General features: G+C 43.5%; 3 protein-coding genes across 4 annotated transcripts; 2 read left to right on the top strand and 1 right to left on the bottom strand.

The window, feature by feature from the left end:
* Positions 1-975: 975 nt before the first annotated feature.
* Positions 976-9178, bottom strand: LOC149277001 (phosphatidate phosphatase LPIN3-like). Its single transcript, XM_089503139.1, has 16 exons — positions 9107-9178; positions 8252-8446; positions 7968-8063; positions 6216-6435; positions 5896-5989; positions 5006-5157; positions 4731-4824; positions 4280-4349; positions 3552-3601; positions 3311-3410; positions 2853-3001; positions 2340-2426; positions 1964-2116; positions 1773-1884; positions 1334-1437; positions 976-1129 (listed from the first exon to the last, which is right to left on the bottom strand). The coding sequence occupies exons 1-16, from the start codon at positions 9176-9178 to the stop codon at positions 976-978; spliced, it is 1902 nt and encodes a 633-aa protein (XP_089359265.1).
* Positions 9179-18773: 9595 nt separating this feature from the next.
* On the top strand, positions 18774-19896 carry LOC149277000 (myosin regulatory light chain 2, smooth muscle major isoform-like). 2 transcript variants are annotated; one of them, XM_089503126.1, is made up of 3 exons: positions 18774-18960; positions 19338-19499; positions 19724-19896. In XM_089503126.1, the coding sequence occupies exons 1-3, from the start codon at positions 18777-18779 to the stop codon at positions 19894-19896; spliced, it is 519 nt and encodes a 172-aa protein (XP_089359252.1). In that variant the 5' UTR covers positions 18774-18776. The 2 variants fall into 2 exon arrangements, with proteins under 2 accessions (XP_089359252.1, XP_089359251.1); XM_089503125.1 differs by lacking the exon at positions 19338-19499 and having other exon boundaries at positions 18777-18960.
* A 4658-nt stretch (positions 19897-24554) lies between these two features.
* On the top strand, positions 24555-27189 carry LOC149276999 (uncharacterized). The gene is made up of 3 exons (XM_089503128.1): positions 24555-24582; positions 26122-26309; positions 26662-27189. The coding sequence occupies exons 1-3, from the start codon at positions 24555-24557 to the stop codon at positions 27187-27189; spliced, it is 744 nt and encodes a 247-aa protein (XP_089359254.1).
* Positions 27190-27887: the final 698 nt, after the last annotated feature.

The raw sequence follows: 27887 nt of genomic DNA, 5'->3' as shown, positions 1-27887 counted from the left end.
GTTAATGATCCGGATTGATGTGTTGCAGTTCTTTTGATTCAACTAGAAATGTAAATATTTTGATGGATAGAAATAAACCGATAGTTTTCCAGATATTTGTATCAGGCAAGAAGCGTGTGTTTTGGATGTCTGTGTATTAGGAGGAGGGGAGAGGTAGGTGTCCTGATGTCTGTGTATTAGGAGGGGAGAGGTGGGTGTTCTGATGTCTGTGTATTAGGAGGAGGGGAGAGGTAGGTGTTTTGGATGTCTGTGTATTAGGAGGAGGGGAGAGGTAGGTGTCCTGATGTCTGTGTATTAGGAGGAGGGGAGAGGTAGGTGTCCTGATGTCTGTGTATTAGGAGGAGGGGAGAGGTAGGTGTCCTGATGTCTGTGTATTAGGAGCAGGGGAGAGGTAGGTGTCCTGATGTCTGTGTATTAGGAGGAGGGGAGAGGTGGGTGTCCTGATGTCTGTGTATTAGGAGGAGGGGAGTGGTGGGTGTCCTGATGTCTGTGTATTAGGAGCAGGGGAGAGGTAGGTGTCCTGATGTCTGTGTATTAGGAGGGGTGAGAGGTAGGTGTCCTGATGTCTGTGTATTAGGAGGGGAGAGGTAGGTGTTCTGATGTCTGTGTATTAGGAGGAGGGGAGAGGTAGGTGTTCTGATGTCTGTGTATTAGGAGGAGGTGGGACGTATGTGGTTTAGATTTCTGTGTATTTGATAAGAGGACAGTTGATGTCTCAGGACCTCTGCTTCCAGGGCTAGACTTGCGATCACGAAGCGGCCCTGTCACCTGACGGCTATGTTCTTTATGCTCACATAGTGCGCGGTCGGGCATGTCCCGTCTCTGATCGCATGCTACAGCACCTGATCTGCCTCTGGAGTGGCTGGCCGGGTGACTATGGGGCTCCGACGGCAAGTGGCCCACCTTATATTTGCCTGGTGTGCCAGATGGCCAGTCCGGCCCAGTCTACATCAGCGGTCACTGGCCGGTGAATTGCTAGGAGATCTGTGATAAATCCTCTTCGCTGACACTGGCCACAGTGTCCCTCCAAAAGGAGAATTGACCGAATTCGGAAGACAGCATCGCTGACCCCGCAGATGAGGACAGAGGAGGAAACATGACGTTCACCAACTCACACAGAGCAGAGTACCTAACGGGAGACACGCGGGGGATATGAATTATACGGTTAAAATAGATAACTGGGAGGAAGAATGGGTTTTAAAGTCTTAGTTTGTGTTATCATATCAACTCTCCTAGCAAACGGGATTCATTTATTCAGATCATTAACTAATTAGCACTTGATAAAGGGCAGGATCACAGCAAAACCTCCCTATAGCACGGCATAAAAACTCACGAGGACTTGAAGCTGGAGTTCATCTCCTGGGCCAGTTCTCCCTTTGGATTCACGGTGAAGATTCGCGATTCAGGTACTCCGACCTCCTTATAGGCCACAACGTCCTGCAACGGAAAATTAGAGTCCCATTCTTTCATTTTTAAAAAGAAGAATTGCACCAAAATATAAATACATGTCCTCTGTAACCTCCCTATATAATGAAAGAGCCCCGCTCCGACCGGTGGTGGCTCAACGTGTCTCTCACCAGGAGTTTAGTATTGGGTCCATAGGAACAGTCTGAAAGAAAACCCAAATTTTTGTACTGGCTTATCATATTTGCCCCACGATTACTAAAGGAGAGCAAACCTCTACGGTGACCCCTAAAGAATGGGCGGTCATAGGTTTGGTACACCTTGGAAGGTATTATGAGGCCTATGGTATGAGTAACCCACTCACTTACATTATGCCTGTTTCCAAAGGCAGCGTAAAAAGGCTGAGGGTCCGGGAAGAGCTGACGGATGTCGGAGAGGCACGAAATCTTAAAATGTTCCGGAGTCTTCAGGATAACCTCCCTGGAAGAAACGACCAGGAGTCGGTGAGAGATTCGCAGGATAAAGCTTACCGTGAATGGATGCACACACCACAACCAACCTGTGCAGGGAAGTAAAAAGACTGCTGGGAGACAGTAAGAGGGGTCCCGGGGGCAAAGAACAACCTCCTTCACTTATTCTCTGTAGAAAGTTCTTGGTGAGTTCAGCCAGACCCACAGAGCGTGCAGAACAATACACAAAGTTATAGCCATTCCTGGGAAAACACAAATTTGGTCAACGCAAAGGGAGTGGAAAAGCGTGTCACACATCTACAAGGGGACTCAAGGAGAGGGATCCATGAGGACAGAGAAGACACATAGAAGTAGAGTGGTATCGAGTTTCTAGCGATGTCAAATCAGAACGATATGTAAAAAGCATCACTGGTCCTTGTGTATAAACGAAGCTGGATGACGCTAGTACTGGGCTGTGGGACTAACCTATGGATGGCGTGGTACAGCTGGACAATTCCCTGTTGGGTCCAGTCCTTTCCAATCTGCGGTAAAATGTGGCCAAGAGCGTCAGACCTTAACGGGGGGAAACGTGTGAGTCATGGAGCATATGAGAAATAGAAACAACAACAAAAAAGAGAAACGCAGGTCAATTCAAGATATAGGCAGAAGCCTGACACGACAAAATTAACAGGGGGTTGCAGCGAGGGAATTAGATGCCGAGAGGAACAGCACATGCGGTATATGGATCCAGAATCTAAGAATCTAAGGATTTTCTAAAAACATATTCTTTCACATCTACTAAAACCCATCAATTCTATTATTCATGGCCATCCCAAAGTTTTTTGTAGTCCATAGTCAATCTATGCGCACAATGGCTACAGGATCTATAAGACAGGTGTACAAAACCAGATGAGCGCTTTCCAATTATGTGTGTTACAGGGGAAGTACAGTTAGCATAGGAGTTGCTACATTCAGAAGACTCGGTTATTGTTCACCTACCGGGTGACTGTGCCGTCGATGTCACTCACGATGATGCGGTCGTTACTATCCCACAGGTAGACCTCTGCACGAGTACGACACGTCCCCTGAAATTTTGTGCAGACGCTGAAAACAACCTCGTTAGCTCCATTCCGCAGGTTCAAGCGTTTCTTGGTGCGGTGGGGGTGGGGGGGGGTAAAGAGACAATTAGAAGTTGAAGGCAAAAGATACATTTGGTGGTGATTTGCTACAGAAAATGGAATTGGAATCCACTGCAAAAAAATATTAAATAACAGCAAAGAATAAAGCCAAGGGATAAAGTAAAGAATCATTGAAAATCTAGTACAGCGAAAGCAGAACCAATCAAAAAGTAATGTTCTCCCTACCAATCAGAAAACAATAGAATAGTGAAATAGGGTCATAAAAGCATGATAACGAGGTAACCAATGAGAACACACTCGGAATGTTCTCTCTCTTACTATTTGCTCTGACGTCAGACGTAGGGATCTCTGATACTGGGGGCGCTGGGCTGTTGTAAAGAGGGCTTCTGATTTTTCTTCTTCTTCGTTCTCCGCCAACCTGAAGAGGTACAGTGAAAAATATAAGAACAATGCTAAATAACCGAGGGGGGAAAAAAAAAAGAGTTAAAAGGCAGAAAAATGTGGAAGAAGTTAGAAAGGAAAAGTATTTAGAAAGACAAAAAACCCCATAAATCCTCACCTATGTTGGCTGGAATCTTCATTCTGTTCCTCGTTGGGTTTGGACACTTGCTGTGTGAGTGGGGAGTGATGAAGAGAGTGGGGTGACTGCCAGTGGAAGTAGGAGTGGTAAATAATGAATGTGGTGGTATAGGCGTTAGGTAAATCAGAGAGAAAGGAGGTGGCCATATGGAGAACTGAGGATCAAGCAAGCGGATCTAAACCTAAGTGTACAATCCATGTCAAAGAGGTCTTTTGATGTCTTTGACAGCTGGGCTGATTATCAAGCAAAGAGGGTAATTTGTAATAGAGAAACCGGGTAGGATGGGGTAATTAAGCTTCAGTGAGAAATCCCTGATCAGGACGCAACTGAGTGGCATTTAGAACAAATTTTGTGCCTCTCGGTCTTTGTTTTTGCCAAACTTAGGGTATGAATGGCTCCTGGGGCACAGCTACGGAGAGTACAGGCAAGCCCGGCACCTTGGAACCCAGGACCTCATCATAATGGCATTCAACATGTCTTCCATAATGATGCTAATTACATTCATATACAAAAATATAAAGCTTAACATTCTCACCGGTTGTTTGGAGAGATTTCTTCTGCGCCAGGAAAACCACCAACCACGTGACCTTGGAGGCATCTTTTGTTGTGAAAGTTGGTCAATGGCCCCCTAAGATGGCAAAGACAATTCAGTATGTAAAAATGGCAGACAGAGATTTGAAGAATACCCCCATAGGAAGTGATGTTACCTGGGGCAGCTCTCGGTTGAAGACTTGCATACACAGAATTATAGGGGCAGCAGCCGCCCAGTTGTAGAACCTAAACATAGATGTGTAGACAGAGATGTAAGCAGAGAGATAGGGACATTGTTACAATAAAAGGAAAAAGAACCTGCGATAAAGGAAACAAGACAGGGAGGCTCTTGCAGTGGATTTGGTTTGATGAAGGACCAATGTCTACGGTCCACTATCCACTTCCCCCATCCGAAACACTTTACTTATAAGCAGTACTTCAGTATAAGACTGAAAAAAATGGCAATACCAATAATTATAATAATAACAACAAGGAAAGGTTGATATGAGTAGCATGAAATGAAAGGAGGAAGACACAGAGAGAAAGAGAAAGAGCAATGGGGCAGATATAGGTGAGGAAAGAGAGAAAGGATGAAAATGTAAGAATTCCAGAAGTGTTCTGTCTCACTTGTCTTCAATCCGCACCACCAGCCTGGGGTCTTCTATGAGTGAAGGATTTTGACAGAATTCAAAGTATGATATCTGGTGTTTCAGGAATATTTCTGTGTTTGGAGAAGAAGAGGACATTGCTATGTGAGAGGTACAAAAGTGACTGGCACAGCTACAAGACACAAAGGGACAAGAGGAAAGTTCAACAGAAGACGATCAAGAGCTTCTACAACGCGCTTTGGATTCCAAACGTCTTAGTGGCAACCCCACCGCTTAGCTCTTCAACATATTTACCCATAGCAATGTCCCAGCTGTCTGTGAGGCCACCACAAAGTGACAAGGCCATAGAATCCTTCTGCTGGCATTCCAAGGTGTCCAAGTGTTCATTCAACGCTTGTTGGGAGACATTCTGCTTGTTCGGAGGTGCTGGTGGTGGATGGGGGTCACTGTAGGGACAAAAGCTGGATGAGAGTCAGTCGATTTAGATCTATGCCTCTAATATGTATGTGCATTCTTAATGTTCCTACTAGACTTGTGCATTCCTCTTCGGGCGAACATGAAAACGAACACGAAGAGTGCGTTTTCGTGTTCGTTCCGAAGACACGCCGAAGAGAAGACAGCGGCGGTAAAACGTAGGCGAAGACGAAGACACACACCACGAAGATCTTTGTGATCGTCTTCGTCTACCATTCCCCCCCCCTTCTAGGGCAGTGCGAATGAGCCTATTGGTCGCCTACAGGGACCTCCTCTGGCATCAACCAATTGGTTGATGCCAGAGGAAGACCCTGCAGGTGACCAATAGGCTCATCCCACTGGTCTCCCTCCCTGTTTAATTAGTTAAATGTCCGTACGAGCGACTTTATTGGTCGCTCGTACGGACATTTAACTAATTGAACAGGGAGGGAGACCAGTGGGATGTGCCGGGTAAGTTACGGCACCAGGAGTTAACAGTCTGTACGAGCGACACTATTGGTCGCCAGCAGGGGGCTCGTCTGCCATCAACCCGTATTAACCCCTTAACCAGGGAAACGAAGAAAAACCAAACACGAAGAATGTCCACGAATATTCGCCTGAAGAGAAGACGGGAACGGGAGAATATTCGCGGAATACGAAGATTTTTTTCTCCCCGAAGCCTAACACGAACACGAAGAGCCCCCTGGTGCCCAAGTCTAGTTCCTACTGACCTGTTAGGGAAGTAGAGAGACACTTCCTGAGATTCTGGGGATAGAACTTCTTCAGGTGCTGGATTTGGAGGTCCAGTGGAAAGTTCTGATTGTGCTAGTGATGAGAGGCAGGTGAATAACGCCAAGGGAAGCAACAGCAAAATAAAGAACATGAATACAAGGGTGGGATCATGTGGAGTTCAAAGTAAAAAGTGGAGTTCAAAGTAAAAAGACGATGTTACATTGAGTTTGCACGTCTGTAACATTTTTACATTGTATTCTTATTTGTTATACTAATCATTATAAATCACAGATAAGAGGTATGACATAGATCTACTCACTCTCCACCAATAGCTGGTCTCTCTGGTCCAACATCTCAGGTAGGTCAGGTGGATCTGCCAGAGCTTTGTGAACTTGTGAAATAGAGTTTTCTTGCTCCTTCGTGGGAAGTGGATCCCTTTGTTCCAGGATTTGTGAAGAACGGATCAGAGGGGATTCCTTGTTGGTGGGACTAGGGGGTGCAGACTGTGACAACTGCGGTGTCAATTCTGACCGGCTCAGCTGCAGAAGCAAATAATTAAGATGAAACAGGGAAACAAGGGCTGGAGGAACTATACATAGCTGTGCAAGATCTTTATTTTCACCTGTGGGAATCGCCCCCAGTCCCATTCCATGCTCTGTTCAGTAAAAGGTGAATTTGGGGGTCTCAGTTCCAGTTCAGAGTCACTTTTCGGTGATGGTGACCGACTGAAGGCATGCGGAGAGAGAAGTCAGAAGACCTTAAAAATCATAGGTTTTTTTTTGTTTTGTTTTTTTAACTACTACGCACAAACCATGCCGTCAAGCACTGCAAGCTATAGTGTCATCAATTCTTATATACTATAACACACACAATCACAGTCTCTGTGATCCCACCTTGGCATTTTACCTTATGTGTTGAATTGGGAGCTCCTCGTCAGAGAAGGCAAAAAAATCTGTAGACTGAGATGGCGACAATTGTTCTGGGACATCACAGAATGAGAAATACATGGAATCGCTGTCATGGGATGGGAGATAAACAGTGCAAATATCAAACTTCAGCGTGGCATAAAGTGGCAACACAGTTCACTCCAAAGAAAACATTTACAGATTTGTATTATTGTATTTGTCCCCTCGAAGGCAAGCAAAATCTATTTAACCCATGGCAACTTTGCCCATAAAAATAGGTAAAACTGTTCATGGCTCCAAGAAAGCTCAAATCAAGCCCTAGATCCCCCTCTGTTTGGGTTAAACTACATACAGTTACACTCTTCTTCATCTAAATTATTCTTGCCCCCTTGTAAAAGCATCCTCAGAGTAATTGAGAGAGATATACCCCTAACACCCCACTGTTATATGGCTGTTACATTGTCCCATCCCCTAAAGGAAGGAAATGCCACCTACCCATCGACACATCTCTAATTCACACACACAGCGTGGAACACACACAGTATATCAACCCTATTCTCAATACACCAAATATACATATTACTAATAATATCTCACCGAGCAGAAAATAAATTGTCCTGGTCCTCCTCATGGGTCCCAGACGACAGTTCTTCACTTATCCTCCTTGCCCTCTGTACCCATCGCTGTCTCTTTGTAGGGGTGTCTGAGGACGAGGGGAGGGCGGGGGGGTCCGCAGGTGGCATGGGAGGGTCAATGACTGATGTTTGGTGAAGTTGGGGAGATTTCTGGGGAAGGGGAGAGCAGGTGGTAGATGGAGGGATGGCTTCTGAGCACTGTAACACAACGAGAAGAGTTCATTCATTTCCTTCTATGTAGAGTCTTTCAGTGACTACTCAGTCCCAACTATTCCTTCTATGATAGGGGTGTCAAACTCCAGGCCTCGAGGGTGACTTTATACAATCCAGAAGTTTTGGATAAGTCTGCCCAAGTACAAAAAGCTCAAGCCGTGTTTGGAATAAGGAATCTTGGTCTGTCTGAAGCCTTCAAAACCTTGCTAGTTGAACATGACTAAGTATATCCTCTAGACAATGAGATACCACCCAGATACCACCCAATTCCGCAACATTTCCTATGATTCCCTTTAAACCTCCGTCCCCTGCACGTACCTCCTTAGTTTCCATCTCTTGCAGGAAAAAAGCTTCTCCATTCTCTCCAAGCCTCATCTGTAGGTCCACCGGCTCCCCATTCACTTCAATATCCACCTGGAGAGAGTGTTATCTGCAGTCAGTACATCTAAGATGTGAGACCAACCGAACAGGATACAAGGGGAAGTTCTGCCTGGTCCCATTACCCGGTGCCCCTCGCAGGCATGATTAGAGCAACTAAGAAGTGGACACAATAATCGTGTTGCTCCCCTACAATAACTTATACTTAAACTGAAGACGCTTACCCCCATTTCGGCAGAGTGGAGTATCCCCAGTTTGCCAAAGCGCACATGGAATGGAGAAGATCGGAAAGACCCGTCTGGTTGTCTAATAACCACCACATCAATGGAGCCGGAGAGAGTGGCTGGATTCACCCCGTTATACAGGTCCCTCACACGGCCAAGAACGGAGCCCGCTAACTGCCCGACGTAATTCATTCTCTGCACGGGAAAGAGAGAGAAGGATATCAAGAGACAGTGTGAGAAAGAAGGAGAGAAGACATAACATCGGTCCACTTTTACTGCAATAATCAACTTGGTCATTCACTAGTGGCTGAAATACAGTTGTCAACAAGTCCAGGAGATCACAGTAGAGAGGAAGCCTTTCCCCATCCTACCTCATTCATTGCCACATATATTATATTATTATCGTTATGCTCCAGGCGTAGCCAGGTGTCAGCTAGCTTTCCACCTGTATAGAAACTACTATTTCCATGAAACCCAGTCTAGAAATCAACAGATTCATTTATATTTGACATAGATGAGATCTTTGCTGCATTGGTGGCTCGAGCGATCTCCCCCCTTATTATTGTAATTCAGGAATAATCCGATGACGATACAGATTCTTGTTGGAAAAGGTCTGTAACAGGACAACGTACCACTAGAAACCTGATACTATGGGTACTTGGTTGGAAAGGATTGAGAACAGCCTGAGACATCTGCATCTGACTAACAAATTGTGGAATAAGCTATCAGGTGTCTGGAGCCTGGGTCGTGTCCCAGCCAGTGAGATCCACGTCCCAGCTGGTAACATCCTTTATTTAGATCTAAGAAACATTGCGGCTCCGTTGAAACGCAACCAGGAGGAATCACCCCGTTCACCTTTAACGCAGCCTGAAACGCTGGAGGATCAACAAGTGTCTTCTGTTCAAATTTCTTATGTTTCTCCAACATTCCGCTAAGAAAATGTATTCTGGTTTGACATTCTGTAAACATCAGCGTGCCTGTCCCTGTATCTCTAGACAGTCTCTAACACAAGACTAACTGACCACTAGGAGAAGGCTTTCATCTGCGATGAGCTACCCCCTTCTTTCCTATCTCCTCTTCCTTGTACATATTGAAATATGGAGCTTTCACAACCTGAAGTGAGTAAATGGAACAGTTGTGTCCATATGATGGAAGTGTAGGCTTCATTAGATGCAGATATGTTTGTGGCTCGAGTGGCTTATCTGTGGAGAGAGACAGATCTGCTGCTCTATAGATTGGGCAGACTGGGTGACTTCTAAGAGTCTTGGTATACCACCTCCTGGCAGTGGTCTAGCACATATGTGCTATCAGAGGCATAGTTCCTGCTCCTTCATCGTATCACACCAGGGAAGGGTCGTTGAGTCTCAGACTGCCCAGTCTACGTGACCATAGTCATAGTGATCACGTTTTTTCATGACTAACAGGGCTTGAGAAGATACTGAGAACCGAGGAGATAAAATTGCAACTCAAGAGAGCAGGACATATTTGATGACAGAGATGGACTGAGCAAGGGATGTGACCTAAAACAGTGTGAGGCACCTGGCACAGAGGGTACAATACTGAATGAGGTTAAGGTTGGAGGTGACTGATGCCCTATGCCAGTCATGTCCAGTAATGACCAGTAGTCATTGGGGGGATTCTACCTGTCCAAAGGGCAACATACCTCCCATGTGTCTCTGTTAAAGAAGGAGAAGTCCCTCTTTGCGACTCAAATCCATACACAAATAACAACCAACAGGTCTCTATAAGTACTTTGATATGCATTCTTCCAAAGTGGAAAAAAATGAAAAGAATAGAGCACAGAAATTGCGGCAATGCTGCAAAAGTTGGACTCTTCCTCCATGAGTTGACATTTGTTGCCACCGGTTGGCTGCCTGAAGCTGTCAATCAGTGGCAGTTAAGGGCCCCCATTGAAATCAATGGAAGGACTTTACACAAACACACTGGGGTCTGAACTGAGCCAATGCTGGAGCTGACTGTAGGCAAGTACATCAAGTGCAGAGCATTTACAATCCCCCCATTCATTTGCAAAACCGACTACATGAAAATGTAAAGAGACAACACAGCTGTCATATGTTTTAATGTGCATATGATAGCTGGAGTACCGCTTTAAATCAGTGAGTTTTCTTTAAAGTATCCTCACCAATTAAACTATACATTATGTAGGCCCTTCTTGCTGGAAAAATGTTCCAGTGTTACCTATTATAATAAATTACTTGAGAGAGTTAAAAACCCCAACTCTCCTTCAAGCTCTTCTGTAAGCTCTCCCGTTTAGTGAATACATACAGTAACATTGCACTACTGTCATCTAGTGGTAGAACTAGTGATTAAAAAAAGCTACGATCATGTGTTTATATGCTGCAAAGGGATACATTCTGCAAAAACGAATGAATGAATGAATAAAAACACTGATTGCTCAACTTTAGTTCTACCTATGACTTTTTGAGCTTGGTTATTTTTACAACCAGAACCCAAAAGACTTAAGACACCGAAGGGTCCCGTGATGATGCTTAACACCGATCTAATGAATGGTGCCCTCGGGAATACAGAATGACAATGAGACGTTCAAAGACGTTGATGTTAATGCATCATTGGGTTTATGCTGAGGTTTGAGCTCTGGGCATTGGTACATGATGGTCATCAGGGCCATACTACGGATAATAAGCAGCCCTTAGCACTTTAAGACTAGCGACCACCAAAAGTCATACACGCCGCCACCAGCTGGAAATGTTTATACTCAGGCAACGTGTGGCTGGGTGTATTTAGTCTGTGGCCACATTCTGCAGGCCCAATCTGCCTCTAGTACTTACTAAGTATGGGTAACAATTGGGCTCTACTAGCCATCGCGCCGCCGGGCATCTGACCAGAGTGCCACATGGCCAGTCTGGGCCTGAAGGCTACTCAGGTGTGCTGGTGAATGGCTGGAACACACTGGTTTGTAAATAAGTCTGTTAAAAGTTAAAGGTCATCCTTGAAAGGGCCAGGGTGGCCCTTTCAAAATGCATAGTGAAGTCAGCGAGTTAAATGCTAAGCTTTCCTGCCAACTCCTGGTTTACTGAACTCCTGACACCAAAGTGAAGTCAACATGTTTTGTGCAAATCAAAAAATAATAGCAATTAACAAATCAAATTGTAACTGGAGTCTAATGCCAGCACAAAGGAGTTGCAAATTATTGCAAATATCATTCAAAATGACATTATAATGCAAATCATATGCAGCAAAACAGATGCCATAATATTTAACTTCCAAATGACATACAGTTTAAGAATAATGCATGAGAAACAATTCAGACAAACAATAACACGCAACATATGATCAAATAGCATCCCTTTCTATTGTGAATATATATAAGCCAGCCATAACATTCTGACCACCTGCATAATATTGTGTAAGTCCCCCTTTTGCCACCAAAGCAGCCCTGACCCGTTGAGGCATGGACCTCTGAAGGTGTGCTGTGGTATCCGGCAACAAGACGTTATCAGCAGATCCTTTTGGTCCTGTAAGAGTCTCAAAGGATTATAGGCATTTGTGTTCTACCCAGAGACTACAACACCTATAATGTCAAGTAGAGATCATGCCAATCAGTTTTGGAGACCTGTTCAGCCTAGGGTGACCACATTTTATTTCTGCAATTCAGGGACACACTATAAAGAGGATGAGATCACACACACACACATATATATCTCATATACATACTGATTCACATGGGCACACAGTCATGTACACATAAAATGCCTTTTATATTAATTAGTAGGAAGCCTTGGGAACCATGTTGATTTCAGATTTAATAATACATTTATATAGTATACAGCACATACAGTCATTACCAGACATGAGCAGTTTCAGAAAAATTAACCCCTCTGTTGTCAGACATGAGCAGTTTCAAAGAATTAACCCCTCTATTACATTACACACACAGACACATACACACACACAGTCACAGAATTCTCATTCTGACATTGAGGCTGCCCAGGACCCGTTAGTTAAAGTTCGATTGCAGGACTGTCCCGGGCAATCCACGACCCGTGGTCACCCTAGTTCTGCCTTATTTTTAGGAGGAACTTAGTGCTTCTGAATTTTGAAACGCCACTACAAGGGCATGAAGTCTGCCATGAAGAAGATAAAGTGTAGCAAATGTATATCTTTCTGTCTCTTGTTTGTAGTGTAGTCATAGATTTATATGTTTCTATTTCTGGGACTTGCATTGACTTTTGGGTTACATTACAGTTTATGGGTAGCTTTCACAACATCGCCACCTGCTGTACAGCGGTCTGAACACTAGAGGGAGCTGTAATCTGGTAATCGTTGAGACCTTTAACACCCAAGGATCTGGCTGTGAATGTTAGCATTGAGCTAAGATCTCTGCCCAAATAAATGGACATTTAGTTTGTGTACTAATCTTATCTGTGCTGTTTCATTGACCTCTACTCCAAAATTCCTAACATTCCTTTGACCTATTATCTAATTATTGTCCATCCTGTCTGGTTGGGACTGTCCTCTTAAAACCGCTTTCATGGCAATGACTCTGCATACGATACAACCCCATCACTGCATTAGCCTGTCCTGAAAATCTGCAGTCAGGGGGTCCCTGTACATTAATACAAACCCAACGCTGTGTGAGCCGGTCCTGATAATCTACAGTCAGGGGTCCCTGTACATTACATACAAACCCAGCGCTGTCTGAGCCGGTCCTGATAATCTGCAGTCAGGGGGTCTCTGTACATTAGATACAAACCCAGCGCTGTCTGAGCCGGTCCTGATAATCTGCAGTCAGGGGGTCTCTGTACATTACATACAAACCCAGCGCTGTCTGAGCCGTTCCTGATAATCTGCAGCCAGGGGGTCTCTGTACATTACATACAAACCCCGTGCTGTCTGAGCCGGTCATGATAATCTGCACTCAGGGGGTCTCTGTACATTACATACAAACCCCGTGCTGTCTGAGCCGGTCCTGATAATCTGCAGTCAGGGGGTCCCTGTACATTACATACAAACCCAGCGCTGTCTGAGGCGGTCCTGATAATCTGCACTCAGGGGGTCTCTGTACATTACATACAAACCCAGCGCTGTCTGAGCCGGTCTTGATAATCTGCAGTCAGGGGGTCTCTGTAGATTACATACAAACCCCGCGCTGTCTGAGCCTGTCCTGATTCATTACTCATGATCTCTTTGTCCTATTAAGAACTTTAGAAGCTGGAATACACCCATGGGTGCAGATATTCTTTGCAGATATGAGATACCCCCCTCAGTTAATCATTAAGCATTAGACAAACAATGCTGGCGAATCGCGTGGTCCAGGGTGGAACTGGCTAAAGTGAAAGCACCCTAAATGCTCGCCACCACACCCCAAGTCCCCGCAAGACTGCAGGCTTACCTTGAAGCGATCCCTTATACTCTGCCCTGTCAGCACCTTCCTGGGTCCCACCCTTTACCTTTTGCTGGTGATCTCACCTGGGTCACTCCCACTCCACTCAATACCGGAAGGGATTCTTGGAGACGCAGGTAAGGGGCTGGGGGCATAGACCAAAAACATTCACGTATTTCAGGCAGGTTGAGTTTTGGAATGTTGGCCACCTAACGGACGTTCCCTCTAAGGTGACCAATCCAGCAGGGGAGACATTTATAGAAAGAGTCTGCCTTTCCTGTATACATCAGTCAGTAATTCCCATTATATACCGGCACACACCCATTAATGTATGTTCCTCTATACATCCCCCAGAATGCAGCTATATCTACTATAACTGCTTCTATTTACTGATGTGCATGGAGTGTTGTTGATCCATGGGTGCTTTTATTTACTACTGTTTATGTTTACAGCTATATTCTATATAGGTGCTTCTATATAGGTGCTTACTGCGCATAGATTGTGTTATAGAGACCTCATTGTGTACTGGTCTGAGATCACAAAGTTATTGATACATAAAGGGGTTTAAAAAACTACAGGAGGGGAGTTTATTTTCAAAAGAGGTCATTATCGAAAACTAGATGGCCAAGAAGCTCTAAGTAGTGGTAGATAAGTGGAGCAGCATCCCAGCACAAGTAGTAGAGGCTAATATAATGGGGGGGAAATGAGAGATGCAAGGGATAGGCATGAAGATATCCTGAATTATATACGAGACCGAGGACTGATTACGGTTTGAATCTTTACAGCGGACTAGACGGGCCGAAGGGGTCCGATCTGCCGTCAGATTCCTGATCGCTCTGTACCGCCTTATAGAGTAGTGTCCTCCATGGGTGCGTCTGATTACTTCTACACACTGCGCCCTCATACAGCTGTGCTCACCCCTGTCCCCATCTTACACACACGCACACACCACACACACACACTAACACTACACACACACACTAACACTTCACACAACCAGCAACCCCTTATAAGGCTTGTGGTCCCTGGTCTCTGGGGTGTACAGCCTTGTATAGAGGGATCCCTGTACACTGTCAGGCAGAGGGGCCGACCGCTATATAAGGCAGAATGTGGTGTGTTTGGGTTTTGATCTGTGTCTCCCACCGTTTCCTCGTCCTCCACAAATTCCTTTTCCTTCTATGGCCAAATCCCAAGCGGGAGGGAAGGCTGGAGGCTGGGGGGGAGCCGTCCCCTATTGGCTGCTCTCCTCCTCTGATTTTAGGACCCTGGGAAGGTTCACGCAGACTCTCCCTGTGTCTTGAGAGGCAAAGGAGATCTCCGAAGTCCACCTTTACTCCTGAGCAGGTAAGAGGGTCGGCGGCTTCACCCACTTCTTACGCTTTGACTGCACTCCACACGCCAGCCGCTCTCCCCTATCTATCCTGAACCTCACACGCTGGGCGATCTTTAAACTTTCTGCATGTTCTTTTTTTTTCATAAATACCTTGAATGCTTTTAAATTTTCTCAACCGTCTCACTGCTGGGGGGTTAAACAGCACAATTTAGTTAGCGTACCCCCCATACTTTAACAGATACTATCTTATTAGCTCTTGAGGAGTTGGCGATACCCTTTAGTGGTCCGCATATTAAAATTGCATAACCTTTCAAGACCTCAAAGGTCCCCCTGAAGAAGGAACCCCTGAGTTCTCACTAAATGGTATCAGACTTCCAATGGTCCTCCCATTCTGTAAAACACGGTACTCCTAGCTTCAATTCTAATCACGTTAAACATGTATTTGATGCTCCTTGGAATTACAACACAGCCTCGGACCTGCGCCATTGGAATATCATTATTATTATTATTATTATCTTGTATTTACGCAGCGTTTAATATAAATACAGACTTTACAATTATAATATTTATCTCCAGGAATTAGACCCAAAACCCACCCACATATCTCTAAACTACACTGGAATGTTAAGGACTTTGCCTTAAATGATACAAAGTTGCACTGAAGACAGCATATTATTATTATTATTATTATTATTATTATTATTATTAAGAATATTGTTTTATTCTGTATTATTATTATTATTATTGTTATTTTTTTATATATTATAAAAAAATATTTTTTTATTATAAGTATTGTGGCGCCTACAATTATCTATTCAGTCGTCGACAAATTGCAGCTTCAATTATTGTAGCATTCTTGTGATCGGGCAGGTGTTGGCTAGGGATCATGAGAGTTGTAGTTCAAGGGTTGGGGGTCTAATGGTTTGCCATGGATCCTTGAGAAGAGGGAATGGAGGAAGCCCTGCTAGCGTGACACCAACCATGTTATATCACAGGGAATCATCACTTTTACGCCTACGTGACCATTGGAACATGTGTGTAAAACGCGTTGGTTGGTGTAAGTTATATCTCTTGGGGTCGTTAGAGACTTGCCAGGGGAAACACAAACTTGTAAAAGTCACAGAATTTTCACATAGTACCGTTCGCGCATGAGGATGCCGTGCTGTCAGTGTTTCAATTGGTGTGTCCGGACAGTATACGGTATGCTGTTAGCAGGGTTGAAATAGAGTAGAACGTGCATTTTTTATCTTAAGTTGTTTATGGCTGTTTGTTGGAGAATGGCCTTTAGCTGGGAAGGTCTGGTTTAGGAGATTAGAATGGTCTCTCTCGCATCCCTCCCAACTGTCCTGCTTTGCAAAGTACAGTCCTGATTTTGCCAACCGATCCCGCTGTCTTGGCGAGCTCTTCTTCTGTCTTCAGGGAAGGGCTGCTTCTCCAGCAGAGTTGGCACCACAGGAGTTATAGTCACAGGGCTGTATGTTGCACGGACGTGTTACAAATGGATAGCAAACTTTGTCCCGTGTCCATAAAACATTTTATTGTATAGGTAACCCAATAGTTACCCGCTGTCCTGACTTTCATTATCAGGTGCATAATGCGCATGCGCAGTAGCGTTCTACCTCTTAGGCTCCGGCGATTACTCAACAATATAGGACTTAACTTCAGAATCACCCTTTAAAAAATATATCCCCTTTACATTTACCATGCATTATGCAGGGCCAACGCAGTCCATCTTACAGGGCCCTTCATAATGTATAGTTAATGCCGTGAGTTTCAACTCCCCTGTGGTTCACTGTTTAGTGAATAAACCCCTACAGTACACATTGAAGAGATCTGGCCCCTATCTCTTTGGAAATGTCATATTGTTCCCTAAATAGCATTGCCGAGCAGCTGTTCCCTGTGACTAATATGGAAATATTCAGAACTTTGAGCCTCGCGAGAAGCAAAACAGATCTGAATCTGGTCATTCCTATTACTGACAGGCAGCCAGATCTACTCTACTGCCACGCTTGTGAGATGACCAACACGTGTAACGTGCTGCCCCCTGCAGTATGCCGGAGGTAAAACCTTGTGGCAGGGAATCCACTATACATCCCACTTACTGCAGGGGGCAGCACTTTACATGGACTGGTCAGCAATATGAGAATCAAATGAATGCCCTGGAATAATGGCCAGCGTGGTCACCCTACTTATATTGTGCACAGATACACATTCTCACGCCTCTTTCATACTTCTCTTGCACACCCATTGCATTTCTCTTGCACGCTCATTCTTCCACTCTTCTCTGTTGCATTCATTCACCCACTTTCCAGCTGATAGAAATCCTGTGGCTGCACTAAGCAAAATAATAAGAATTCTTTCATTCATACACATTAAATCTCTTCTTTTTTATTGGCGAAACACCATTTTCTGTGTATTATATGATGAGCTGCAGTTTAGTGAGAGAACCAAGACTTCATTTACAAAATATTTCTATAGGGGGAACAGCCTTCCAGTAGAAGGGGTAGAGGTTAATAAAGCAGTTTAAACATCCAGTGGATAGACATACGGCTCAATCAAGGATGAGACCGAGGAGTCTTTACAGCAGGAATAATGGGCAGACTAGATGGGGCCGAATGGCTCTGATCCGCCGTCACATTCTATGTTCAACTATCCACTCCAGAATCTCAAGTTCCTGCTCGCTTATTATCATCTTTTATTTATATAGCACCAACAATTCCTGCAGCACTTCTTACAGTCCCTACATTCAAAGGGTCTGACAAAACTAGAACTGACAGACTAAGACAAACCGATACATTACGGGAAAAACAGCCCGAGACTTTACCAGTCTGCCTCCAGAAACTTCAGATTCCTAAACAACGTTTTTTTAACATGTTTGAGAAATCCTAAATATCTGGCGATTTGCAGCCTCCGAAAGCAGAGACGGACGCCGTTTATTATTTCAAATATTTACATCTACCTCCTGCGTGATATAGCATTTAAAGGGACTTTCAGACTTCTCTAGCAATTTAACATAGATAAGTGGAACTTCCTGTAAAACGTGATATTGATACTCTTTTATTGACAAATGTTCACATTCTGTGCCTTTCGCACCCACTTGCATCCCGTTAGACACGCTAACACGTAGGTGAGAAATGAATTTACGCGCAGTTGCGTCCATTTAGGTTATATGTAACGTCATTGCGGATTCCTGGGAATTTTATCCTCTTTCGATCAGAATTGCGACATTTATACTGAAATTAACCCATTTTATTGGCTTGTAGAATTCTAATTGCATTCCTGGATTGTAATTTCTGATTATGCTGATCAACGACCATTAAGTGGTAATTAGAAACAGATCCCCAACGCTGAAGCATGACCTGGCCAAAGTACTAATTGCGAGCAATCAACAGGAACATTGCCTTGGTTTCCATGGTGATAGCTTCCCTTTATCACTTTGCCACACAATTGATCTGGATATATGTAGCCCTTTCTTTAGTCTTCTGAGGAGCTATTTGCATGTGTAGGAGAACTCAGCTGAGATAACACTGAATCTCTTGGCTTGCTTGTTAATGATCTATTTTGAAGAGTTTCATACAAGTGGACATCAGATGTCCGAAAAAGGCCAAGACTTAGTATTTTACTCGGACAGTGATGGGTTCATGGTGAATCCACCATTATAAAAGTGTAGGATGGTTCAAGCATTATCATATGGAACCTTAGCTGGTCTAATACTTCTTTAATACTTACTATTTTCAATCAAGTTGTTGTTGTAGAATCATTGTGTAATAAGCTTCTCCTCTTTCCAAACCGTCTGCTCTTCTACAGATCCCCCAACAACCGCCACCATGTCCAGCAAGAAGACCAAGGCAAAGACCACCAAAAAACGTCCTCAGAGGGCGACATCCAATGTGTTCGCCATGTTTGACCAGTCTCAGATTCAGGAGTTTAAAGAGGCCTTCAACATGATTGACCAAAACAGGGATGGATTCATCGACAAGGAGGATCTGCATGATATGCTGGCTTCTATGGGTAAGAACTGACCTACACTGACTAGAAAACATAGGGTTTATCAAAGAAAGCAGGAGACTTGGGATAATTGGGAACTCACAGACATGACTATGCATTACTAAGGGTCAATCCACGCAAGGTTCTCTTGGAAGAAGGGCTTAGCTCAGCCAACATAAGGCATAGTGCAGTTAGAAAGATCACCACCAAGAACCCTCATCAATCATACTCTACATTATACAGGGCCAACCAACTCGTCTCGCAGGAAAGTTTATTGTGTAGGTCCAGTTCTAAGGAAGGCTTTTCAAACACTGAACCTTTAGAATGCATAAGGATATCTTCTACAAAACAAGGCACATCATGTCTGACATATAAGACAAGTTTTATTCTGGGTCCTCCAGGTAAGAACCCTTCTGACGAGTACTTGGAAGGGATGATGAGCGAGGCTCCCGGCCCTATTAACTTCACCATGTTCTTAACCATGTTTGGAGAGAAACTGAATGGAACGGATCCTGAGGATGTGATCAGGAACGCATTTGCCTGCTTCGACGAAGAGTGCACAGGTATGAAACATTTCATAATGTGGAACGCAAGTGGGTAATAGAATCCAGGGAAATACAGACCTCAGAATCTTGGGTTTTAGACAAACTTGGGTTCCACTGGGAATTTGCTTGCATTCACTACTTTAAACGGTTTCATTCTGGACTCCATTCCTGTCTTGCTTTCCACCTTCTTCCTCTCCTTGCCCACTCTTCCATCAAACCTGCCTGTTTTCTCGCAAATTAAGGTTTCATCAATGAAGACCACTTGAGGGAGCTTCTTACTACGATGGGAGACCGATTCACAGACGAAGAGGTGGACGAGATGTACAGAGAGGCCCCCATCGACAAGAAGGGCAACTTCAATTACGTGGAATTCACCCGCATCCTGAAACACGGAGCCAAGGATAAGGACGACTAGAATGTTTATGGGGAATGTGAAGGATGGTGGAGTCTTACGGCGGCAAAACGTGGAAGTAATTGTGATGGGAACAGTAGCACGTTCCTTCCGTGTTTTGCATCTGAAGGCTAAAGGCTTGTTAGCAAAAAAAATCCCACCAAAACAGTAGGGGCCATATTTAAAACACTCAAAATGATGAGGTTATGGTATGTTAGAGGGAAGTGTCCAATCACAATCCAACACAAGGGTCTTCTGATACAATTTTAACAAGCAAAATCATAGCCAAGAAGATGTTTGAAGAGGTCCATACTGGCTAATCACATATATATATATATATATATATATATATATATATATTTACCCCACACACAAGGTCTCAATAACTTTACTTGGGGTGGGGGGCTGTAGTGTTGGTGCCTACAGCTAGGTATAGAAGTCCAGCCTCGGCGATTTGCCTCTTTGTTAAAGTAATAATTCCTCTGACCTCAGCTCCTTAGATGTGAAAAGTCTTAATAATATATAAACATGAATAAATAAATACATTTACTATGGAAACGTGTGTGAAAGTAAATTAGATGCAACACATTTTTTTTGGAGTCTCTGGATTATATTTTCCACATTTAATATTTCTGTCCCCAAGACTGCATAATTTATACTTTTTCCACCCAGTGAATTGTATTTCCAACTGGAGTGGCAAATCAGGTGAGTATCGGGTGCAGATGGCCAGTGGCCCTACTGCCCCAAACAACCTCAACAGACATTAATGCTGGGGAGGAGATCATATACATTGAAGTGCATGTAAGGAATTGCGTGTATCTTTAAATTTCTCGGTAGAAGGATGGAACAGTCTCCCAGCAGAAGTGGTAGAGGCTAACACAAGACCAAAGACTGATTAAGGTTCGAGTGGGACAAATGGGACTAAATAGGACAAATGGGTCTGATCTGCCACCAGATTCCATGTTTCTATGTCCACAAAATGTACTTTTCCACTAATGGAAGTAGGTATCACTCTATGCATTGGTCCTCATAGATCCAATATTCCTACTTTTATGCGCTTATATCCCTAGTGCAGTTCTAAAACTGACCACTTGGGGGAGTTCGTTAAAAGCAACAAAGGATGGGCTAATTGTTCCGATGAGCAGAGCATTCCTTTGGTCGGTATTGTGATGTCACCACATTTACACACTTTGCACCAGAATCATTTTTTATAGCCTTTATTAGTGTTTATTGGTTTATATAGCACCATCATATTCCGCAGAGCTGTATATATTTATTTCCATAGCATGTGCACAAAAAAACATTGTTTGGACCAAATAATGATAAAAAGTGTCTAAAAAGTGATTCTAATGCAAAGTTTTAAAAGTGGTCTTATCACCATAGAAACAAAAGGAAACAGGCAGCAGCGAGATTTTATAGATTGCTATGGTGATAACACAAACTTTGCACTTTTTTGATATACCTTGGTGGGATGAGGGGTAAACCAGAATGTCAGGAAGGAGGAACGGTTTCACCCTGTTAATGGAATGGGTTTATAATCAGCATGTTAATTTAATCAGCGAACCTCTTCAAGGGGGGTGAGGAATGCAAAGAGGTAGTGATTGTCTTTCCAAATCTCTGCCATCTCCATTCAAAAGGGTGGTGGCTACAGAAAAATGTGTGAATGTCCATCCTTAGTCATCCAGGTACTAAGTGGCGGGGGAGGAGAAGCTGTTTGGATCTAAACTGCTCCAAATGCTAATATTAAGCTATACATTGCATAAGGACTTATTTTGAGTATGGCCCCCCTCTGAGCCAGGTTCCAGTTTAGGACAACCTGGCAAACACTATAGATGAAGGACAACCTAACTAGTGATTTCTGTGTTCTCCGTGTGAATGAGACGTTGGTGCATATGGGACATCGGCGACCAAGCAAAGAGCCTAAGCTTAAAGAACAATGAGTGACTAGAGTGGGTGACCTGGTTCCTTTTGTTTGGGAAAATCACCCCAACCTAGCAGCACATAATTAACCTAAACACATATATATGTGCATAAACACGCAGATACTAGTGATTACAAAGTGGCCCCATCGTCGCAGTTGCCTGCCAGCCAGTGTGCCAGATGGCCAGTATGGGCATGCATTGATAGATAAAACAGACATTTGTAAGCACATTAAGGGCTATCAATAAAGGGCAAAGTTCGAAATGTGGAGTAGTCACCATGGAAACCAATATTTTCTGTTTTTCTTCCAATATTTTCCAATTTTTGCACCAGAACATGTCTTATTATGACCCTGTGATATTTGCCATGTTCTCTACTCTCAAATATCTCCTTCTTCCTGTGTAACAGTCTCCAAATCTCCTGCCCCCAGCCCCCTCTTCCTTTCCTGCCTATTTCCCCATCTACCTCACTTCCATCCAGTCCACTTTTATCTACCCTGCCCTATTCTGCCCCCCCTCACCCCAGTGGTTTATCTGTTCTCCTTCATCCTAACCAGAAACTGTTACCATTTGATCTTGAATGAAACGATTTTGGGCTATGGCTTTATTTTTGTTCCGTGATAAGCTTGGGTTTGCTACTGCGTTTAGAGGTCATCATCAGAACCGACATCGCGCCTCAGTCTGAAGGCAAACACTTATTTCAAGAGATTCCAAAACCCAGTAGAGATTCATCATGAACCCAGCAGCTGCACGTTCTGCCGATTATTATATTATTGTTTTATATAGCTCCATCATATTCTGTAGAGCTGTACAATGTACAATTAGATAAGGTTGATACCTTTTATTGGAACACCAAAAAAAAGTTATGTTACAGAAGCTTTTAGGATTTTAGGAGTCTCTTGATTCCCAGTTTTGGCTAGTTTCAGGTTTTAACTCAGTGGCATCTTATCCATGCCAACAAAACAAAAGCCTGTTTAACGTGTTTGGGGCAGATGCCAGAGAAAAAGAGGAACACCATACCGACATGCAACCAGGGCGGACCTTTGGCAGGGTCACCCCAGTCTGAGAAACTGGTTTTTACAGACAACCTGGTAACTTAGGGTAACAGTAACGTTTGAAGTACATCGGTGTCTTTTCCTGGAACCCATGTAGAAATTCACATGGGCCCCTCAACATCCTTCAGGCCTTGGTGTGCCTGGGACATCAGTGAAGAAGTGTGGTGCCTACAAGTACTCAGATTAGAGATGACCTTAAACTGGCTGAAGTAGCACCCTTGTGTCATAAAATAGGCAGAACAGAGGCTGAGGACAGCAGGTCCTGGGAGAGAACGTCACATTGGTTGCCCCTTTGGGTAATAAGGCTCTGTGGTGCAACCCTGCTCAATGGGCTGGTTATAAGGGGAATATTGGATCTCTCCAATCAGCCTACTTACACCATGTGCTGAGCCATATGATGCCATACCCCAGCGTGCCAACCCAACAGAAAAACTCTACCAGAAGTTTTTTCATGAGTCCAAAAAGAAAAGTTTGTGAAAAGTAGCAAAGAGAAGGCAAAAGGAGCAGAGATGAATGGCCAGGGGGGGGGGGGGGGTATCACAAAATGTAGCCAGTGGCTACAGGAAGTTCTGTGCCTGGATGGCAGATAGGATGTTATCATCCCCAGTGTCAGATTTCACATGCACTCTGCACCAAGGGCCAGCATATAATGGGAGTGGGGGCCGGGCGAGAATGTGTTTGTCAAAGGAATTTTTGAGTCTTGATCCTCTAACTGGTGTAAACAGGTCAGCTAAGGGGGTGGAGGGGCAAATGATTACCCCTAAGAGGGGGAGGAAAATGCCTTAACTCATGTAATTCCAGAGTGTAGCAATTACAAGAAGCCCTTCTTCCCCTAAAATAATGGTAATTAAAAAAACCCAAAAAACTGTAGGATGATCTAGGCACAATTTTGGCCACAGATAACAGAATTTCAATTATATGAAAAACATATGTTTTATTGTATATCATGCATTCTAAAAGTAACTATAGTTTATGTTTTGGGGTTTCAGTCATCACAAAAATCTATCCATCAACAATGGTCAAGGTTTGCCCTGATTGCAAATCTCCATGAACTACATTTGTGCTGCATCTTCCCAAAAAATGTTCTGCGTATCCTGAATAAAATAGGAATAAAATAGGAATATAAAATATAGGAATATATTATGCATGTATGTTAAATGTATTTTATTATGGGAAACATGGTCCTTAATAATTATTGATAGAAATATATATATATATATATATATATATATATATATATATATATATATATATATATATATATATATATATATATATATATATTATTACAGTTCAATGCCTGTATCAGGCATGTCATTGGCTGGTCTCATCCTGTATGTACAAAGCGATGTTCCCGACCCAGATAAGTTTGTTCCTCCCCGGTACCATACAGCACAGGGGGCTCTTCCCATTCACACCAGTCAAACCCATTTAATTAACCTTAATGACATGCAGAATGTCCCACTTTTAAGTCAATCAAGTGACAGAAACCTGAGCTCCCATCACACTCAGCCAATCAGGACCTTTTTTTCAAATCTTGCCCCTCCCATGTCACATTGGATAGGAGGGGGCTTTTATCTGTCAGACTTTGGCAGCTATTTCAAGTAATTTGGTGTTATTTTGGGGTTTTCAGTTAAAACATCCCAGACACAAATCTTCTCACCTGCAGACAGGTAATCAGGATACAGGTACCCCCTGCAAAGGTCAAATGGACCCCAAGGCTGGCCAAGTTGAAGGTATGTTATACCAATGACCATGTGGTGTGGGATGTAAGTATAAGAGATAACACATAATAAGGGAATACTAATTTACCGTTGGTGGTCTCAATAGTTTTTGCACCCCTCATTACTCCTAGCCAACCTTAAGTAAGCATTTGTAGATCACAGGTATGTATTGGTGGTATAAATAGAGAATATCTCTATATTGGTAGTCTAGACACAATTACTCTGGGAAGGGCAGGAACTTTATTGTGTATATAAAAGCCACATGTGTTTTCTGTAAAGAAATCTCAAGAAACTAAAGCAGTTATTTGGGAAAATTGTCTGATTGACTGTCCCTTTAATGTTTTTTTTGGGGGGGGGGATGCGGTCCCTTTAAACACTCTCAAAGTTTAGTTTCTGAAGTGACAGCTGGGGAGTGGGGAGAGAAGAGGGGTTCCGGGAGCTCCAGTTTGTCCCTGAAGCAAAATGTGTGTCTTGGTGGGGGTGGAGAATTTAGGGGTACACTTACTCACCCCTCTTCTCACCCCAAGAGCTGACTATCTTCATACATGGATGCTGTCAGTAAGTAGACCATGGCTTTGTATGTTGATAGAGAAATCATGGAGAGGGGGGAGTGCGTTTGGGAAGTGTGATCCGCACGTAGCCACTGCCATCCCATGTGCTCCGCTTGTGTCTTTGTTTCACAAATATGCATTTACCCGAAATCCCTTCATTCTCACTTTTCCATTCTTTCCTCCCCACAATCACACAATTGTCTAAAGCTGCAATTTTCTGCTACAATTCAGGATTTTTTTAAAAACATTTTTTACTTAAATGTGCACATTTTAACCCTTGAATGTAACTGCATTTTAATTTGAACAAAAAAATGTAAAAAAAAAAAATTTTTTTTAAAAAAAATTAAACGCATATAAAATATAAGTTGAATGTAATGGATAGGGGTTATTTTTCTTGCATTTAACATGTTCTGGGAGATTGATCATGTAGCCAAATGGGCAAGGAGTGAAGATCTTGCACGTACACAGCCTTCCTCCTCCCATCAGTGTTTCTTTAACATGGGGAGGGGGGACCATTTGCTGTTGAATTAGTGGAATGGACATGTTTTAGAGGGAGAAGCCATTTATTTGCATTCCAAAAGTTAAAGGGCTGGGGGGGTTGTTCTCCTTCTTAGTGTCTAAATAGCATTATTCTGGATTAGTGATAGCTTTAGCTTTGTTGTCAGTAATTAGGTAGAGTGTTTATTATGTTGTTAGTAATATTTGTTATAATGTAACTAACTGATAGTTTTCTGAACATCATTGTTACATTGAAACAAATGTCACTGGGGATGGGGGTTATACTAGAACTGGTAACTTTTTAATTGTATTTATTACTGATATCAGATTAGAAATACGTTTTTTAAAGTATTGTTTTTTTTTAGCATTTGCAGTTTTTGCATAATGGTTTTCTGACAGCTGCATATTAGCAATTTGAATAATAGAATAGCTCGGTCTTAATTACTACATTACTGTAAACACTACTGATAGGTTCTAACATTTTACACCCCCATCTTTGTAGAATATCTCCACTTGAAGTGCCATAAAAGCTTTCCAGACAAAAATGGCAAAAGGAAACGACGTGGAAACCTCCCTAAAAAGTCTGTGAACATCCTGCGGGACTGGCTGTCTAACCATCGTCTAAGCGCCTACCCAACCGAGGAGGAGAAACGGCATCTGGCCAAGGAGACCAATCTCACCATGCTACAGGTGAGAACGTTCAGCTCTTTGTGTATTATGCATGTCCACCTTAAAAGGGGCAATAATGCCAATTCTTTGACGTGCCTGTTCCTTAACCCACCACCTCTTGGACCCACCACCTTCGAGTTTCTTAGTGTTTTTAGTTGGTAAGTCCTTCTACTCAAAAAGAGTGCCCCCTAGTGCCTGTGCACTTGCATGCATAATTCAGTGTTTGGCCACTAAAAGCAATGATGCTCAATTATCCCTCCCGTTTCAAGACGCATTAAACTTGATGTAAGTAAGCCTTCACTCTTTTTACATGTTCTGGAGGATGGCAGTGCATGTTAAATAACCAGTTTCTGTCTCTTTCTGTCTTTTGTAGATCTGTAACTGGTTCATTAATGCCCGCCGACGGATCTTACCCGAAATGCTCATGACTCAAGGGATAAACCCCAACTTGCTTGGCTTTGGCCGTAAAGGAACTAAGAAGAGGAGCCCACCACCATCTCCACCGTCTAGAGTTCTGGTTACAGGTTCTCTGCCCACCACAATAATTTCGGCCGTCCCTCTGGTGTATTCCATGTCTCAGCCTTTTCCCGCGTTAGCCACGCTCAGTTCTGATCTGCTGTTGCAGCGCGTCATACCGACCATCAAGGCGGAGGAGGGTGGTCAGTCGGTGCTGCTATCTCAACATGTCAGAAGCTCTACAAGCGAGGTTCAAATCGCGCAACCCAAGCCTCTTTCCCACCAAATCCTCTTTAATCCAGAAGAAAAAGTTAGTAAATTGCATATCTTGGCTCACGTGGCCTCCCAGTGTATGGAAGAGATGAAATCAGAGGAGGCTAAAAGGGAGGCTGCCAGCTCTGCGCTCAGCTCTCTTTACAACACAGAGTCCTCTCCTTCCAAATAACCCAACTTTTAGGTGTCTCCTATTCCTAACTCTCACTGAGTTACGTGGACAATTTGTGGACCTCCTTCTTTGGTTATGGAGCATTTAGATCAGATGCTACGATGAAAGATGACCTAAATGTGGCCTCCACCCAGCGTTCTTGAAAACTGTGATCTAAAGACGGTAATATTAGGCTGGACGGAGCGTGAGGTTTTAAAGGAGGCACATACCAGTCAAAAATATCCAGTATTTGTTTACATGAAAGACATTTACCTGCCCTTTGCCCGCATTGCTTGGCATGAGTAGAAGAAATAACCCAAATGGCATTTGTGACATGAAGCACCTTGGGACACTATTGGTGGGTTTGCTCAATTTTTGACTATTTCGGGGGGGAAATAGAGTTCTCTGGAAGGACGCAGACCCGCCCTTTGCACTTTATAGGCCTAGATGGCCAAACAAAACTTACACAGGAATACAGGGAGTACTGGGTACTATGGTTTCAGAGATGGTAAAACTGGCACAAAAGCCACCCTGATACTCGGTATCACTTTATACTGCTGCCTTGTTTATTACCCGTGGATGAATCGAGCTCCCTTATACACACTGTTTACATTGCTCTCTGAGCCCTTCAAATGTACTCATTATAAAATGACATCATAACACGGGCAGTCCGATCGGCCGGATAGCTGCCCAATATGACACGGATATTATGAATTAGA

The sequence above is a fragment of the Sceloporus occidentalis genome, unplaced genomic scaffold (genome assembly GCF_023333645.1).
Source record: "Sceloporus occidentalis isolate IW3139 unplaced genomic scaffold, rSceOcc1.0.p SCAF_221, whole genome shotgun sequence".
NCBI lineage: Eukaryota > Metazoa > Chordata > Lepidosauria > Squamata > Phrynosomatidae > Sceloporus > Sceloporus occidentalis.
This window is presented reverse-complemented; position numbering and strand designations above follow the sequence as displayed.